The following is a 16,231-nucleotide window of genomic DNA, read 5'->3' as shown; positions in this document are numbered from 1 at the left end:
CCCCGCCGCTGTGTCGAGGTCATCCGGTGAACCACCCGAGATATGGCAGCAGCCTCCGGAATCTGGGGTTGCTGTTCAGTCCTCAGGATTGCCGAGCCGGATCAACGTGATTAGGGTAGGAGGTGGAGGGGGAGGGGGAGGGGGAGGGGGAGGGGGAGATGGAGGTGGTTCTGGAGCTGCGAGGGAATGGTGTTGGGGAGGTTCTAATATAGGGATTGAGTTTCCGACCCCTAAGGAGATTTGCAGAGGCTTAGATAAGTTTGTGATTGGCCAAGAGCGGGCTAAGAAGGTATAAGTTTGAACCTTATCACGTTTTTACTTCGAGTGGAGCTACTTAACTGAGTTGATTGCTTGAATTAGCTCTGGATTTGTTTTACTCTTTGGATTTATTCTTGTTGGAAAATTTGGAGTTTATTTTACTCTTTGCAAAACTTCAGAAAACAATTTCGTTGGAGGTTATTTTGCAACAATTGTCTCTCGTGGTTCTCTTGATCTGCAGAGCAGAATTGATATAGTATTTAATCAGATACATATCATGCAGCACTCTATAGAAATGCATGAAGGGAGAAGTTTCATAAAGCTGACCCTATATTGTTGGGATAATGGTTTTAATGGCTGGTATTATGTTATATTTGTTCTTCTTAAGTTCCTTGTGAACTTGTGGTACACCGTACACATACCCTACAACGGGCAACCTTTAAGTGCCTATGCTAGTTTTCATGGTATATAAGTATTGGTGCTTATTATGGTGAATATAATTTTTGGAGGAAAATTTATTCTTTTATTATGCAAATTTATTTATTGTACAATTATATTTATTGGAAATTTGTATGCTTTAATTACTGTATTATGTAGATTTTCTTTCAAATAGGGAGGTCTCGACATCTATTGATTAATTAACATTCACGATCTAACTTGGCATTTGCCATTTATTTTTTGGTTTTCAGTGTTTAATTGGGTTCCACTATGCAATATAGGAATTCTAGTTGGATTTACATGATCATACAAATAAATAAGTTGGTGGTAAATCAATTTACACTATTATATTTGGTTTTGAAGGAGTTTGAGGATTAGTTAAGGTGCACGAGAATAAGGAAATACAAAACATCTGATGGATGGACATTTCATTTTGAGAGATGCAATAGAGGAGAAAATATTTGGTAGTAAAGATGTGTTAAAAGAAAGAAAGAAAGATGAGTAGATTGATGATCATCATGAGCGACATGAACAATCTTTTACCAAATATTTGGGTTTACCTTTCTGAATGATTCTTTGGTATCCATTCTCTTCACTTGATGCTATTTTTTCCTTGAACAACTTTTTGATAAGTTCTATCTGCTATAGCATAGAATGAGAGGATGAGATTAACTAATATTATTCCAGTGGATCATGAACAAAATGTTAACTATGATCCATAAGTAAGACATCACATCAAAATTATCTTTATAATTCCCTATTTTTTGGTGTAAAAAGTATTTAGAAGTCACAACAAGGGAGATATGGTTGACCCAAGTAACATGGAAAGGGTTTGGGTGTGATTCGACTTGAATGTTGGCTCTTGTGAAGGTATGTGCTGAGATTACATTCATGCACTACCTCCATCTATAAAATGCCTACATCTCTTTTATTTACACACTAGTTACATACTAAATACATTTTTAGTTACATAGTCTTCATATTCAGTTTTAGCTTTCATTTCTTAATCCTTAGGATCATCTATTGTTCCATAATATTTAAGTTTAGATTCAATAGTTTTATCCTCTTTTAGGTGCATCAATTAGTCTTATTGATGCGGACATCCTACGGTGGACGTTAATCAAAGGAAGAGACGAAGATTGAAGGCCGAGATCACTTCATTTTATCTTAGTTTATTAATTATATTTTTTATTTTAATTATGTATTTTTTGTTTTTACTCTTATTTAAGAGTCTTGTCTTATGTAAGCCCAAGGGGCAAAGTTGTCTTTTTAGTTTCTTTTATTTTAAGGCCTATATATAGAGGCCTTTGCTCTTGTATTAGAATGATGGATTATTAAAAAAAGAAATTTGTTTTGAACTTTTGTTCTTTGGGAGGATGTTAGTGGGAATCCATATGGAAGGAATTGTGGTTTCCACCAGCCGCAGGATGGGTCCAGGCTCGTGGCTTGAAGTCCATTTGTGATGGACATCGTATCACCAGTCAGTCTTCGGAAGAGTCCAAGGCTCGCAGTTCTATCTCTTCTTTCTTTGTTTTGTTTTTCCTTATTTTCCTAAACCACCACCTCCTCAAGCCCTCTACCAAGGCGCTGTTCCTCTCACCCCTATCACCTCCACACCATCGACCTACACTCGCCCCTCCCTTCCTCCTCCCTCCCCATTGGTTGAAATTGACTATGGCTCCACCCACCCGTTGGCCACCTCCCTCACTAGCCCCACTTCCCTCAAAAAAAAAAAAAAAATCCATCTTTCCTTATTTAAATTGTCATTAATTTGAAAAAATTTTAAATTCAAATTAATCTAATTTGAATTTCAAATCCATCATCATTAATTACATTATTTTTGAAAATCTTTTTCATTTAATTAATTTATCAATTCTAAAATTGATTGATTAATTAATCCCTAGTCCAAACACATTGAACCTAGACACCCCTAGCCCCCCTCTCTATCTCTTGGCCGGCCCCATACCAATGCCCTCTTTAAATTTCTTTCCAAAATTAGATTAATGATTATCTTGGAAAGGTTTTGAATTCAAATCCAACACAATTTGAAATTCATATAATTTCCTAAATTAATTGATACTATTTAAGGAAAGCTTTAAGTCAATTCCAAATTGGATTTGAATAAAATTCTCTCCCTCAATTTAAGACTATTGAATAGGCAAGCTTTAATTCCACCACTCCCTCTCTCCTATTTTAATTAATGCCTCTCCATTTAATGGATTAATTAAGTACCCCTTCCCTCCTTTTCCCATTTAATTTGAAATTCAAATTTCAAATGACCCCCCCATATCCGTTCTACATCACTTATACTTGTATTTCATTTGTTATTTCTTATATGAAGTATGTTAGACAATGTCTTTTATATTTTATGGCTATTTCCTCCTATTGTTCTAGTTGGTTGATTGTTAGATGGGGTGGTGGCAGGTTTAACTTTAGGCCTAGAAGTAGATGGGATAAATGATTGTGGTTTGAAAATGACTAAGTACCTATTGTGTTTTAGTATTAATGTAGCTATGTGAAAAACATCTTTGTAGTTATGAGGGTTATGTAACTCAACTTTAATTTTTTTGTCCATCTTTAGTCCATGGACAAATACATTGAATTATTTTAAGGCCAGTTGGCTCTATCTATGAGATCTTTGAAAGTTTTTTGATATTAGTCACCATCTTGTCACATTGCCTCATGCAACTTCTGACATAATGCCAACACAATACTCGGTACTAAGTGCTTCTTTCATTGCCTCCCACTCAATAACTCTTCTACCATTTCTTTTTTCCTTAGCCAATAAATTATTCCAATAGAGTTTTGACTGACCAATTAGTTAAGTTTATTAGAGTTTGCTTTTTGGTAGTTGTTCTTTTTGTACTAGTTAAAGAATTCATTAATTTGGGTGAGATAATCTCAAAATTTATTTGCGTCATGGGTGCCATTAAAAGTGGGTGCCTTGATTTTTATTGTCCTATTTGGGCATCATATGGGTTTTCCTTATGGTGTTGTGTTGTGAGGCCTTCTAGTGTTTGCGTGAAAGTTAAGGCAAACTTCCTGGTCATCTTCAAAATCATGGGTGTGTTAGTTTAGCAAAACTTGTTTTAGCAATTTCTCAAGATTTAAATTTTTTTTTATCTATATGAACCTTTATGTTGCACCGATATGGATACGACGACACGGATACGACACGATACGAATACGGGACACTTCAATTCTTAAAAATACAGGATACGGGTACGGCGCAGATACGACATAAAAATTAAGAAAGCAATCAAAGCATAATATTTGAAATTACAAAAAAAAAAGACTACAACATCATTTGTAGCCTTGTAGCTTATAATATCAAAATATAAGTAAGCATTAAATGTCTAGTACAACAACAAACGCATACACATAAATTGTCTAGCACATAAAGTTTCAACTTTCAACTATTCAATAGAAGGAATGATATGATTAGCTTCTTCAGTGGTTTGTCTTTGAACTTCTATATCATCTTCAATAAATATCATAGCTTTTAATTCAGGCTCATCAAGTGAAAGGTTAGTAATTTCTAATATTCTCATATCATCAAGAGACTCAAATTCATCTCGGAAATGAGAGAACTTTGCTCGCAGTCGTGGAAGTAAATACGATGCATCTTTTTTTTTCAGATTTCTTTTGTTTTTCAACGGACATGTGTATCGGATACGAGTGTCCTTTTGAAATTAAATAGTATTTTAATTGGATACGTCTATGGCGTATCCGACACGTATCGGTGGAAGTTCTATTCGATTTTGCACCTTTTTTTTTCTTTTGTCTTTCCTTGTCTATATATGCTCTTGTAATATAGCACAATTAAAGACCAATGCTAATTTTGAACCTGAAATAAAGCAACATATATCACAAAGATAAATCTAGCGAATGTTATATGGAAAATCTGCATTGTAGGTTAAGATTAAAGAATTCATTTGGTGATGCTCCTCTTACCAAGGGTGACACTCAAGTAAAGGTTTTGAAGCATATGATTATAATAGAAAGAATGGTTTGGTTTTGATTGGTGGAGGCAACTACTTGGGATTTATACAATTACATTAGATTTACATCCAAACATGTGAATAAATCTTGTCTTTTGTAATTTTTTTTTTGCCAAATGAGGGGCTCTCTAACGCAAAATTTTTTAGACTTGTTAAAGTGGCGGTGTCCGAAAGAATAGCCTCATTTTCTTATTAGCCTCTTCCAAGGAAGCCTTTGTTGGAGAAGAGATCCCTTTATCTGAGTGCTGCTTCTTGCCTCCAATTTTGAAGATTTTATTTGACTTGCCTCTGAACTCCAAGTGGTGATGCTTGTTATGATGATGAAGATTTTTTGCTTAAGTTGAAGATCTCTTTTCGAAGCAAAAGTTTCTTGGTGTAGAAAAATCTTAGCAAAGAGATTCAACGGTTTGATTAAGAAATAAACAGTTTGATTTGTTACTTGTAGTGGTGTACCTCTTAGGATTGATTGTTTCTCTCTCTTTTAGGACAATTGGTATTGAGGTTTTAGATCCCTTTGGCTCTGTTACCAAATGACTGGGGATGGTGGAAATGTTTCTAGGGTCAGTTGAAAAGTTGCGAAAGGATTAAGATTGGTGCAAGATTAAGGAATGGTTGACTAGGTGTGGATTTATGGGCTGATTTGAGATTGATATATGCCTGATGAAATATCTAATAAAAAGTTATTTCACATTTTCACTAATAAACTGTATCAAATACAAGGTCTGCACTATCATTTGTATGTAATAAAGTGCTTAATAATTATCAAAGAAGATTATATTTTGCCACACTGTACTACTAAATCGTAATTATGAAAAATAATGATTCAAAATACATATTTGATCTATTACAACACCCGTTGTCTAAGTGAAAAATTTCGAAGTTACTCATCAACATCGGCATTTCTTTTTTGGTTCCATGGCTGTGTGCCTATTTAAATTAGTAGAAAAAGCGTGCCTATTTAAATTAGTAGAAAAAATAATTCTCAAATATGAACTCAGCTTTTAAGCTCATGCCCTAAACTGTATATAGAGGTGGGACAAGAAAATCAAACTAAGTGTGTTAGTAAGTGTCTATTCTGTTTTGCTACTACCCCATTATGACCCATCTTTCTTTTTTTAGATAGAAAAAACTGCTTGAGTGTTTAAGCATGACCATTTTTAGCAAATGCTGGAAGATGTCCATACTAGAGAACATTGTTGAATCATTTTTGTGTCTAGCACTTGTTTCAAAGGCACATATGAGTCTTGTGGAAGTGTCGGCGCAACCTAGGTTTAGGGATTTTCTCTAATCTTAAAATTAGGACCAGGAGATTATGACAGTTGATGTTAAGAAAAAGCCAAAAATAGTCCCCGACTATTTTTAGACACAATGGCCACTTACATCCCAAACTCTCATTATGTGATTTAAGCTTTTTTTTTTATAGGGGAAAGACCTTTTAGTTTTGGCAGGACACAAAAACTTCTATTCGATTTTGTACCTTTTTTTTCTTTTGTCTTTCCTTATCTATATAAGCTCTTGTAATATAGCACAATTAAAGACCAATGCTAATTATGCACCTGAAATAAAGCAACATATATCACAAAGATAAATCTAGCGAATGTTATATGAAAAATCTCCATTCTAGGTTAAGATTAAAGAATTAATTTTTTGATGCTCCTCCTACCAAAGGTGACACTCAAGTGAAGGTTTTGAAGTATATGATTATATTAGAAATAATGGTTTGGTTTTGATTGGTGGAGGCAACTACTTGGGATTTATACAATAACATTAGATTTACATCAAAACATGTGAATAAATCTTGTTTTTTGTAAATAATTTTTTTTTGCCAAATGAGGGGCTCTCTAACATGAAAAATTTTAGACTTGTTAAAAGCGGCGGTGTCTGAAAGAATAGCCTCATTTTCTTATTAGCCTCTTCCAATGAAGCCTTTGTTGGAGAAGAGATCCCTTTATCTGAGTGCTGCTTCTTGCCTCCAATTTTGAATATCTTATTTGAATTGCCTCTGAACTCCAATTGGTGATGCTTGTTATGATGATGAAGATTTTTTGTTTAAGTTGAAGATCTCTTTTCGAAGCAAAAGTTTCTTGATGTAGAAAATTTTTAGCGAAGAGATTCAATGATTTGATTAAGAAATAAACAGTTCGATTTGGTACTTGTAGTGGTGTGCCTCTTAGGATTGATTATTTCTCTCTCTTTTAGGACAATTGGTATTGAGGTTTTAGATCCCTTTGGCTCTGTTACCAAATGACTGGGGATGGTGGAAATGTTTCTAGGGTCAGTTGAAAAGTTGCGAAAGGATTAAGATTGGTGCAAGATTAAGAAATGGTTGACTAGGTGTGGATTTATGGGCTGATTTGAGATTGACATATGCCTGATGTAATATCTAATATAAATTGTTTCACTAATAAACTGTATCAAACACAAAGTCTACACTATCATTTGTATGTAATAAAGTGCTTAATAATTATTAAAGAAGATTATATTTTGCCAAACTGTACTACTAAATCGTAATTATGAAAAATAATGATTCAAAATTCATATTTGATCTATTACAACACCCTTTATCTAAGTGAAAAATTTCGAAGTTACTCATCAACATCTGCATTTCTTTCTTGGTTCCATGGCTGCGTGCCTGTTTAAATTAATAGAAATAGAGGGCCTTTTAAATTAATAGAAAAATTAATTCTCAAATATGAACTCAGCTTTTAAGCTCATGCCCTAAACTGTATATCGAGGTGGGACAAGAACATTAAACTAAGTGTGTTAGTAAGGGTCGATGCTATTTTGCTACTGCCCATTATGACTCATCTTTCTTTTGTTAGATAGAAAAAACTGCTTGAGTGTTTAGACATGACCATGTTTAGCAAATGTTGGAAGATGTCCATAGTAGAGAACATTGTTTAATCTTGTTTGTGTCTAGCACTTGTTTCAAAGGCACATATGAGTCTTGTGGAAGTGTTGGCACAACCTAGGTTTAGGGATTTGCTCTAATCTTAAAATCAGGACTTGGAGATTACGACAGTTGATGTTAAGAAAAAGCCAAAAATAGTCCCCGACTATTTTTAGAACCCCCCCAACCCCACAAAAAAAAAGAAGAAATTAATTTATATAGTCGATGGTTTAAAATTGAGATTTTGATATTGTAGGATTAAATTGTCCTCACACGAATAGTTAGGGGATTATTTTGAGCTTTTTTCCTGATTAAGTTGTGTTTGTAATTGCTGCAATGTGATGCAAAGTTGTGGATGAAGTTTTTTAGAATTTCTTAATGTGTTACTTCATGTTAACATAATAAATTTTTTATATAGAAAAATCTCAAAATTGTTTCAAAACTATTCGGGTGTGGCGAATTTAGTCCCAAAGTATCATGTTGCTCCAATTTGGTCTCTTGACTATATAAAATTGTTTTAAAATGGCCACTTATGTTGTAATTGTTATATAAAGTTGATCATAATTTAGTCCCTCGATTGTACAAAATTGATTATAATTTAAGCCCGAAGTCATTATTTTGGATGAATTTTGTATAGTCGAAGGATTAAATTGGATCAACGTGATATTTTTGTGCTAAATTGATCATATGTGAACAATCAGGGGGCTATTTTGAAGTTTGTCCCTTACACAGAAAAATTTAGCTTTCTTGTTGATAAAAACAATAATACTTCAATTGCATCTAATGACATTTTCAGAAATTCTAGGAGTGCATTGTGCTTTTCAGCTATTTGTTTTGTATGTGATTTGCAACCCGTTTTGTGGATAAAAGCAAATGCTTTACGGCTACAGGTACTCTCTGTTGCAGTCTACAATCATTACAAGAGGATCTATTATGATAACTTGTCAAACTGGTTAGATTTACATCTCATCTCCTTAGAAATATTTTTCATTCATGCGCCTAGAACATTTGGGAGAGGTTGTCCTCATGTTTATTTAATGACACTGAATATTAGGTCTGCATCAGATTCAATTTCTGGTGGATCTACTATTAATGATAATGATACAGTGGAACTGGAGAAAAGCAACATTCTTTTGATGGGTCCAACGGGCTCAGGTATCCTCATAGCTTTTTCAACTTTATTACATTCTCTTGTGCGTCTATAATTGTCCATTATTTGTGTATAAAATGCTTTTAATTAATAAGAAATGTTCATGATCATTATCATTCATCAGAAATGTTTTATTTACCTGATTCCTTTTAATGTAATCCCAATTTTACACAGTCTACATCTAAATGGTCCAGCTTATCTTTCTAGATATCATATTTTTGGCAGAAAAAGTCTTATTCAATGATTTTTTCTGGAAAAAAAAACTGATAAGTTGGGAGCTAACATTGAGACATTGAGCATTCTTGTTTTCTAATGGAGTGTATCTTTTAAGACAGATTGTTGGAATCACATATGAGTGTTAATAATACTATATGTTGAAAATTAAATTAAAAAAAAAGAAAAAAGAAAAAAAGAAGAAGAAAAAGGAAGAAAGAGCGCGTCGGCACGTCACCAAGTCGAACGTGCATGTTGTCGAGGAATGGCTTGTATAAAACAACGAAAAATGCAAAAAATAAGGACTTACACTGATTTTTCAATCGAAGCCCGCTCCCGCTCGTTTGCACGTCCGATTCCCAATTCCTGAGCTTTCACGCAAACCTCCCAGCTGCTCCGCCCCTTGCATTGGGTGTCTGAACTCCTCCCGCACAGTCTCCGGCTCCAATAGCACAGCGGCCCTCACGCCTATTTTGCTGGACTGAACGACCTGCAATCGACCTAGATCGTTCCGCTTGATCCCCTGCTCTCGTCTGTCTTGCGTGAGCAAGACCTCCTGCACGCAACCTCATGTGCTACTCCCACACACGGACGAGCCTTTGCTTCGACTCGCGCGACACCAGGTTCCCATGAGCGACCTTCGTGCACAATAGCCCGTGTGGACACCCACTACGGTCGATCTCCCACACTAATTGTCACAAGAAACACCTCCCGTATCTCATCTACCGTGCCTTTTGCCTGAACCACAAGCTCGATTCCACTCAAGCCTTCTCTTGTTTGAAATTTTGGGTAAGAAGAGGAGTAGAAGGGAAGTGACTGCATAGATATATAAATATACATAAGATAAAGAAAAATTTAAATTAAGCCTCCCAATCGCAAATCAGAGAAATTAAAGACCAATTATGGGACTAATTATCGTCATGAAGCCCTTGACCATCGAATCCTATCTGATCAGGTGGATTTGACCAACCTCCCTGATGCGGACATCCAACCGTCCATGCCTATCCGAGAAGGAGCTGAAGATCGACGGCCGAGATCCCTTTATTTTATCTTATTTTATTAATTGTAATTTTTATTTAATTATACATTTTTCTTTTTTACCATTACTTAAGGGATTTGTTTTATGTAAGCCCAAGGGGCAAAATTGTCTTTTAGTTAATTCTAATGAACTAATTAACCAATTAATTGATTGAACCAGCTAATTTTAATTAATTAGTTAATAAAATATATTAATTAATTAATAATTAAAAATACTAATTATTCAAACTAATTAAATGATTTAAATATTACTAGAGCTCAATAATAATTTTTTATTTAATCAATTAACTAATTGATTAATTTTGAATTTTAAAATTTCTTTTAATTAATTAATTCGTTAATTAAAAAAAAACAATAAAGAAAGCACAAGCATTTATGTTTGCACTAAAGTAAGCCTCTGAAGGAACTCTTAAGCACAACTCTACAAAACAAAACTCCAAACCAGCTCAAACTCAAAACACAAACAACAAACTAGAACACTAACTACAGAACAAACTCTAAACAGACTATACTAAACCAAACAAAACTCTTCTCGAAGTAAGCTATGCAAATGCTAGCCGCAATACCTACAAGCAAGTATACAAGAGCCAAAGCAGTACTGTTGTCAAAACAAGCTGTGCTAAGAAAAAAAAAGAGAGAAAACAAAGCGCTGTAACTACAAGTGCTGAAAGTAAAGGCACTGAGACTAAAACAAGTGGTATCGAAGCAAAAGGAAAACTGCTAAAGCAGGAAGAAAAGCTCTGAAACAAAAGCACAAGTGTTAGGGGCAATAGGAGGTGCAAACTAAGTAAACTGCTGTCTAGGAAGTGCAAAATAAGTAACTGCTATCTTATTCAACAAAACTAACTTATGGGCTACTTCTAAGCGAAGTAGTAAGACCCGCTCTTAATCAATCTATTAGAGAAGTTGCCATGTGAAGCGCAAAACTCCAAAAGCTAAACTACAGGCTATTTCTAAACGAAGCAGTAAGTCCTATCTCTTACAAAATTATAGGCCACTTTCAATGGAATCCGTAAGTCCTGCTCTGAACTCTAAAATCTATAAACAACTTTCAATGAAAGCAGTAAGTCCTACCCCAAATCAAACTTGCAGGCCACTTCCAATGGAAGCTGTAAACCTACCCTAAACTCTAAAATCTACAGGCAACTTTCAATGAAAGTAGTAAATCCTACTCCAAATCAAATCTACAGACCATTTCCAATGGAAGCCGTAAGACCTACCATAAACTCAAATTTTAGACTACTTTTAACTGAAGCAATAAGCCTTGTTTTAAATCAGATATACAGGAAACTCTTAAGAGGAGTCGTAAGCCATGATCTAAATCACACATACAGACAACTCTTAAGTGGAGCTATAAGCTCCAACCTAAACACAAACTACCAGGCATTCTAACATATATAAGTTCCAAACCCTCATAACACTAAAAACCAATATCTAATCGCTTCAGTTTACTCGGGATCCTCGAGAGGAGGTAACCCATGACTGCTAATCCGATTCCCTGGACATTACGATCAACGATTATTAGTGTTGGTATATTGAAACCTACAGTATTTTCGGGATGATGGAACTTTGATATCTTGATCTAGTCTACCTCCGTTCCCCATAATCAAGATTAAAACAATTAAACTTTTAAAGATATTCATCCTTAATCAAGAGTTCTCCTTTACACGATAGAAGGGGTAATTAAGGGCTTGTGCTCATAGTAATTAGGAACCCAGAATTAAATCAACCCCGATACATTCATTGGGAGAACTCTGGTTAATTAAAGTTCAATCTACCTCAAGAAAAAATGGAACCTTAAGCTGAAAAAGTGGGGTTCATGCCTAGTTCCATCTTTCCTGAGCGAACACTATAGTGTTATTTAAACTAATAAATAAATGAAACAATCCAAGTTGGAAACATCAATTAGCAAGGTTAGGCCTTGGTTGAACGTGTTTGCTGAGTTAGCATGATTAGTTACTTCTCAGCATGCGAAATAGTGGAAGAAAACCAATAATCTACTTATCCCACAATGTCTTAGTGCCTTGGACATTTTCCAGTTTTCTCAATTTCGTTTTGCCCGTATTTACATCTCTTTCAGGCATCTTTGGCATTCTTTGGCATGCTTCTCAACATTCGGGTTCTTTCTGATAGTGGAAAATGACCTTTTTAGTATATTCATCAGTACCAATGGTTTGTTGAACCATACTCCACAGAGAAATAAAGAATATTCCAATCTCATACTGTATTGCCTCTCCTCTCCAGTGGCAACCCAACAATCCCTTCTTTTCTACTCCCATATTTTTCTTGTTTAGCAGTGGAGTTAGCTAGTAAGAACTTTCCAAAGCGAATTAGAACCCCATGATTGCATCTCTCAAATGTGTACAAATAAATCTCCCATTTTATTTTAAAAAATAAGTTTTATTTTAAATTTTACGGATGAATGTTTAATCTTTGCGGGATAAATATGTTAGATACTTGCAAAGCATTCTGATTTATACCAGCTTTTATCAAACTAAATTGCAACTATGTTTTGAGCGATTTCTGCAACTTCCCTTGCTGCGATATGTTGTGAGAAATTTTATAGAGTTGCAGCATTATTGGAAGAATCTGTGGTATACCGGTCTACGTAAAAGTAGTCAATAAACTCTACATGTAAAATGAGATATTTAAATTTTGAGAAATTCCTAAATAAAGTTAGGTGCTCTTGTTGTATGAAATATCTCTTAATACTCTTTTAATGATAGTGGCTGATTTCTATGGAATATAAAGAACAAACACTTCATAACCTCTCATATTGTGGACATGAACACACCTCTGAGACTTGCAATGTGTCCAAGAAGTGAAAAAATGGGTTTGACGTGCAACTAAGCATAAAAATATGCCTTTAGACAATCATGCAAAATTATTGCCAAAGGATTAGGAAGGCAAATGGGACCTAAGGGTGTATGGATAGATGTTGCTCAAAACGGTTTGCATATAATAGGCTTAACACCTCATACAATACAACAACAACATCAAGCCTTTATCCCACTACGTGGGGTCAACTACTTAAATCTTTTTTCTCCATTGTGTCATATCAAGAGTCAAATTCTCATTTAAATATAATAAAGAAAGGTCATTTCTAATATTTTCTAACCAAGTCTTTTTAGGTTTGCCTCTACTTTTCTTAACATAGGCCAATTCTAATACATCTACTCTCCTGACAGGGTCATCGGAAGGCCACTGTTTTACATGACCAAACCATCTAAGGCGACTCTCTCTAATGTTATCTGTCACTGGAGATACTCCAACCTTTTCACAGAAAAAGCTCGTTTCGTATCATGTTTCTAAGAGTAAATCCACTAATCCACCTAAGCATCCTCATCTCTGCAACACTTAATATTATGCTGTTCTTTTAATGGCCAACATTCTGCGCCATAAAGCATTGTAGGTCTCTCCATCATCTTATAAAGCATTGTAGGTCTCTCCATCATCACAAGTTTGAGTGGTACTTTTCTATCACACAACAAATCCGAAGAATGCATCCAGTTCAACCATCCAACTTGAATTCTATTAATAATATCCCTATTTATTTCACCATCACTCTGAATAATAGACCCAAGATATCTAAAACAAGTACATTTATTAATGACTTCATCGTTCAAAGTCACAAACACCCCACTAGATCTATTACTACTAAAATTACACTCAATGTATTCGGTTTTAGATCTACTCAAAATAAAACCTTTAGACTCTAAAGTTGACCTCCATAATTCGAGTTTACCTTCAAGTCCATCTCTAGTCTTATCAACAAGAAGAATATCATCAGAAAAAAGCATATTACCAGGGCACATCCTCTTGCAAATGTCTAGTAAGAACATCCATGACTAAAGCAAAAAGATAAGGGCTTAAGGCTGATCCTTGATGTAATCTAATTGAAATAGAAAAAATACTTGGTCAAATCACCTTGTGTTTGAACACAAGTAATAGCTCGTGCATACATATCACTAATGACTTGAATATATGCATTATTAATTCCTTTCTTTTCTAGAAGTCTCCATTGCACTTCTCTTTGAACTTTATCATATGCTTTCTCTAAATCAATAAATATCATATGTAGATCCTCCTTATTCTCTAAACTTCTCCATCAACCCTCTCAATAAATGAATATCTTCCATAACATACCTATCTGGCATAAATCCAAATTGATTTTGAGAAACATTAGTATCATGTCGTAACATATGATCCATAACTCACTCCCAAAGTTTTAAAGTATGACACATCAACTTAATTTTTATCTATAATTCACACAATCTTGTGCATCACCTTTATTCTTAAAAATAGGAATCAACACACTCATTATATACTCATCTGACATCTTTTTAGTCTTCAAAATAATATTAAAAGTTTAGTAAGCCAAGAAATTCCTTTATCTCCTAAGCATTTCCACACCTCTGTTGGAATATCATCAGGTCCAATAGTTTTCCACATTTCATTTTCTTTAAAGACTCTAATTTTAGTTTTACTAATACGCCGATAAAAATAAAAATATTTATTTTCATGTAGAGTGCTAAGGTCACTAAAGTCAATCCTATTTTTACAATCTTCATTGAAAAGCTTAGCAAAATATCTTATCCACCTTTGTTGAATATTCTTTTCTAAAAAAAGCACTTTTTGATCTTCATCCTTAATGCACTTCACTTGAACTAAATCTTTACTATATCTTTATTTGGCTAATTTATGCATATATATTTCATCCTCCTTAGTATGTAATCTATTATATAAATCATTAAAAACTAAAATCTTTGCATCACATATTGCTTTCTTAGACACCTTACGAGCCTTTTTATATCTTTCCAAATTTTCAAAGCTTTTACTTCTAAACCAATTATCATAACAACACTTCTTATTTTTGATGTTTTCTTACACATTTTGATTCCACCACAAACTATTTTTGTTATTAGGAGTTTTTCATTTTGAAACTCCTAGCTCATCCTTTGCAATATTATTAGCTATTTTTTCCCACATAACATTTGCTTCTTCATGCATAGATAAAATCTTAAGATCTCGAACCGTACTCTTGATAATATTTTTTTTAGCGTTCTTTAAATGTCCCTATCTAATCTTAGAACTACGTTTTACCATATATTTTCATATTATGTTCCTCTCATCTTAAAGTTCGAAATCAATAAGCAATATTGGGTACATAAACTTTTACTCTGAATATCCTTACAATCTTTGCAATCTAAACGATCTTCTTATAAGAAAATAATCAATCTGAGTTTTACTATATCTATTCTTATAAGTAATGAGATGCACATCTCTTCTCTTAAATAAGGTATTAACAATTACAAAATCATAAGCTAGAGTAAAATCTAATATAGTCTAACCACCTTCATTTGTCGCTCCAAAAACCCATAGCCACCATGAATGCTTTTAAAATCCCTTATGTCTCTACCAACATGTTCATTTAAATCTTCTCTAATAAAAACTCTTTCTTCAAGAGGTATCTTTTAAACTAATTCTTTTAAGTCATTCCAAAATTTTAATTTTAAACACATATCCAAACTTACTTGAGGAGCATAAGCACTTATAATATTAATAAACTTAGCATCAACAATAATCTTCAAAGTTATAATTATGTCTCCAATTTATCAATTTTTATAACATTATCCTTTAAATTCTTATCTATACTCACACCTACACCATTTCGAGTACTTCTACCAGAATACTAAAGTTTAAATCCTAAACTATTAATCTCCTTAGCCTTCTCTCCAACTTATTTAGTTTCCTGAATGCATAAAATATTTATCTTCCTATGAATAATAATATCAATTAATTTGATTAATTTGCTTGTAAGAGAACTTACATTCCAAGTCCTATTTGAATTCTTGTTTCATAGACTAGCTTATGTGCTCCCATCCATCCATGATGTGGAAACCCTTGCCTATTTAACACTGCACTCGGGCACCGATGTAGCAGCCCTTGCACATTTCTCGCTGTATTCAGGCCATACAACATGCCGCTTTCAAGGAACTCCCTAGCATTAACATAATGCATTAAGGGATTCATGTCATGATTATTCGACAAGTTTTAACACTGGCTGTCGACTACTTAACATAATCTTCCACTTTTTTCATCTAGGACTTGAGACCTTACACTACAGGAAAATCACTTATTACCGGCGGAATTTTCTGGCGATTAGTTTTCCGGCGGCTTTCCGGCGGTTTTTGACGGCTTATTTCCTACAAAAATTTCCGGCGGATTACCGGCGGCTTTCCG

At 34.2% G+C, this 16,231-nt stretch overlaps 1 protein-coding gene across 1 annotated transcript in view; it reads left to right on the top strand.

The window, feature by feature from the left end:
• Positions 1-146: 146 nt before the first annotated feature.
• The window catches only part of LOC110108508 (CLP protease regulatory subunit CLPX1, mitochondrial), a gene marked incomplete at its 5' end in the record, with an annotated part of 48,325 nt that continues 32,240 nt past the window's right edge, over positions 147-16,231 (top strand). The window contains 3 exon segments of the mRNA XM_020839181.2: positions 147-289; positions 8,478-8,539; positions 8,642-8,742. Of these exon segments, the coding sequence (XP_020694840.1) occupies positions 147-289; positions 8,478-8,539; positions 8,642-8,742 (306 nt within the window).

The sequence above is a fragment of the Dendrobium catenatum genome, unplaced genomic scaffold (genome assembly GCF_001605985.2).
Source record: "Dendrobium catenatum unplaced genomic scaffold, ASM160598v2 fragScaff_scaffold_325, whole genome shotgun sequence".
Lineage (NCBI taxonomy): Eukaryota > Viridiplantae > Streptophyta > Magnoliopsida > Asparagales > Orchidaceae > Dendrobium > Dendrobium catenatum.
This window is presented reverse-complemented; position numbering and strand designations above follow the sequence as displayed.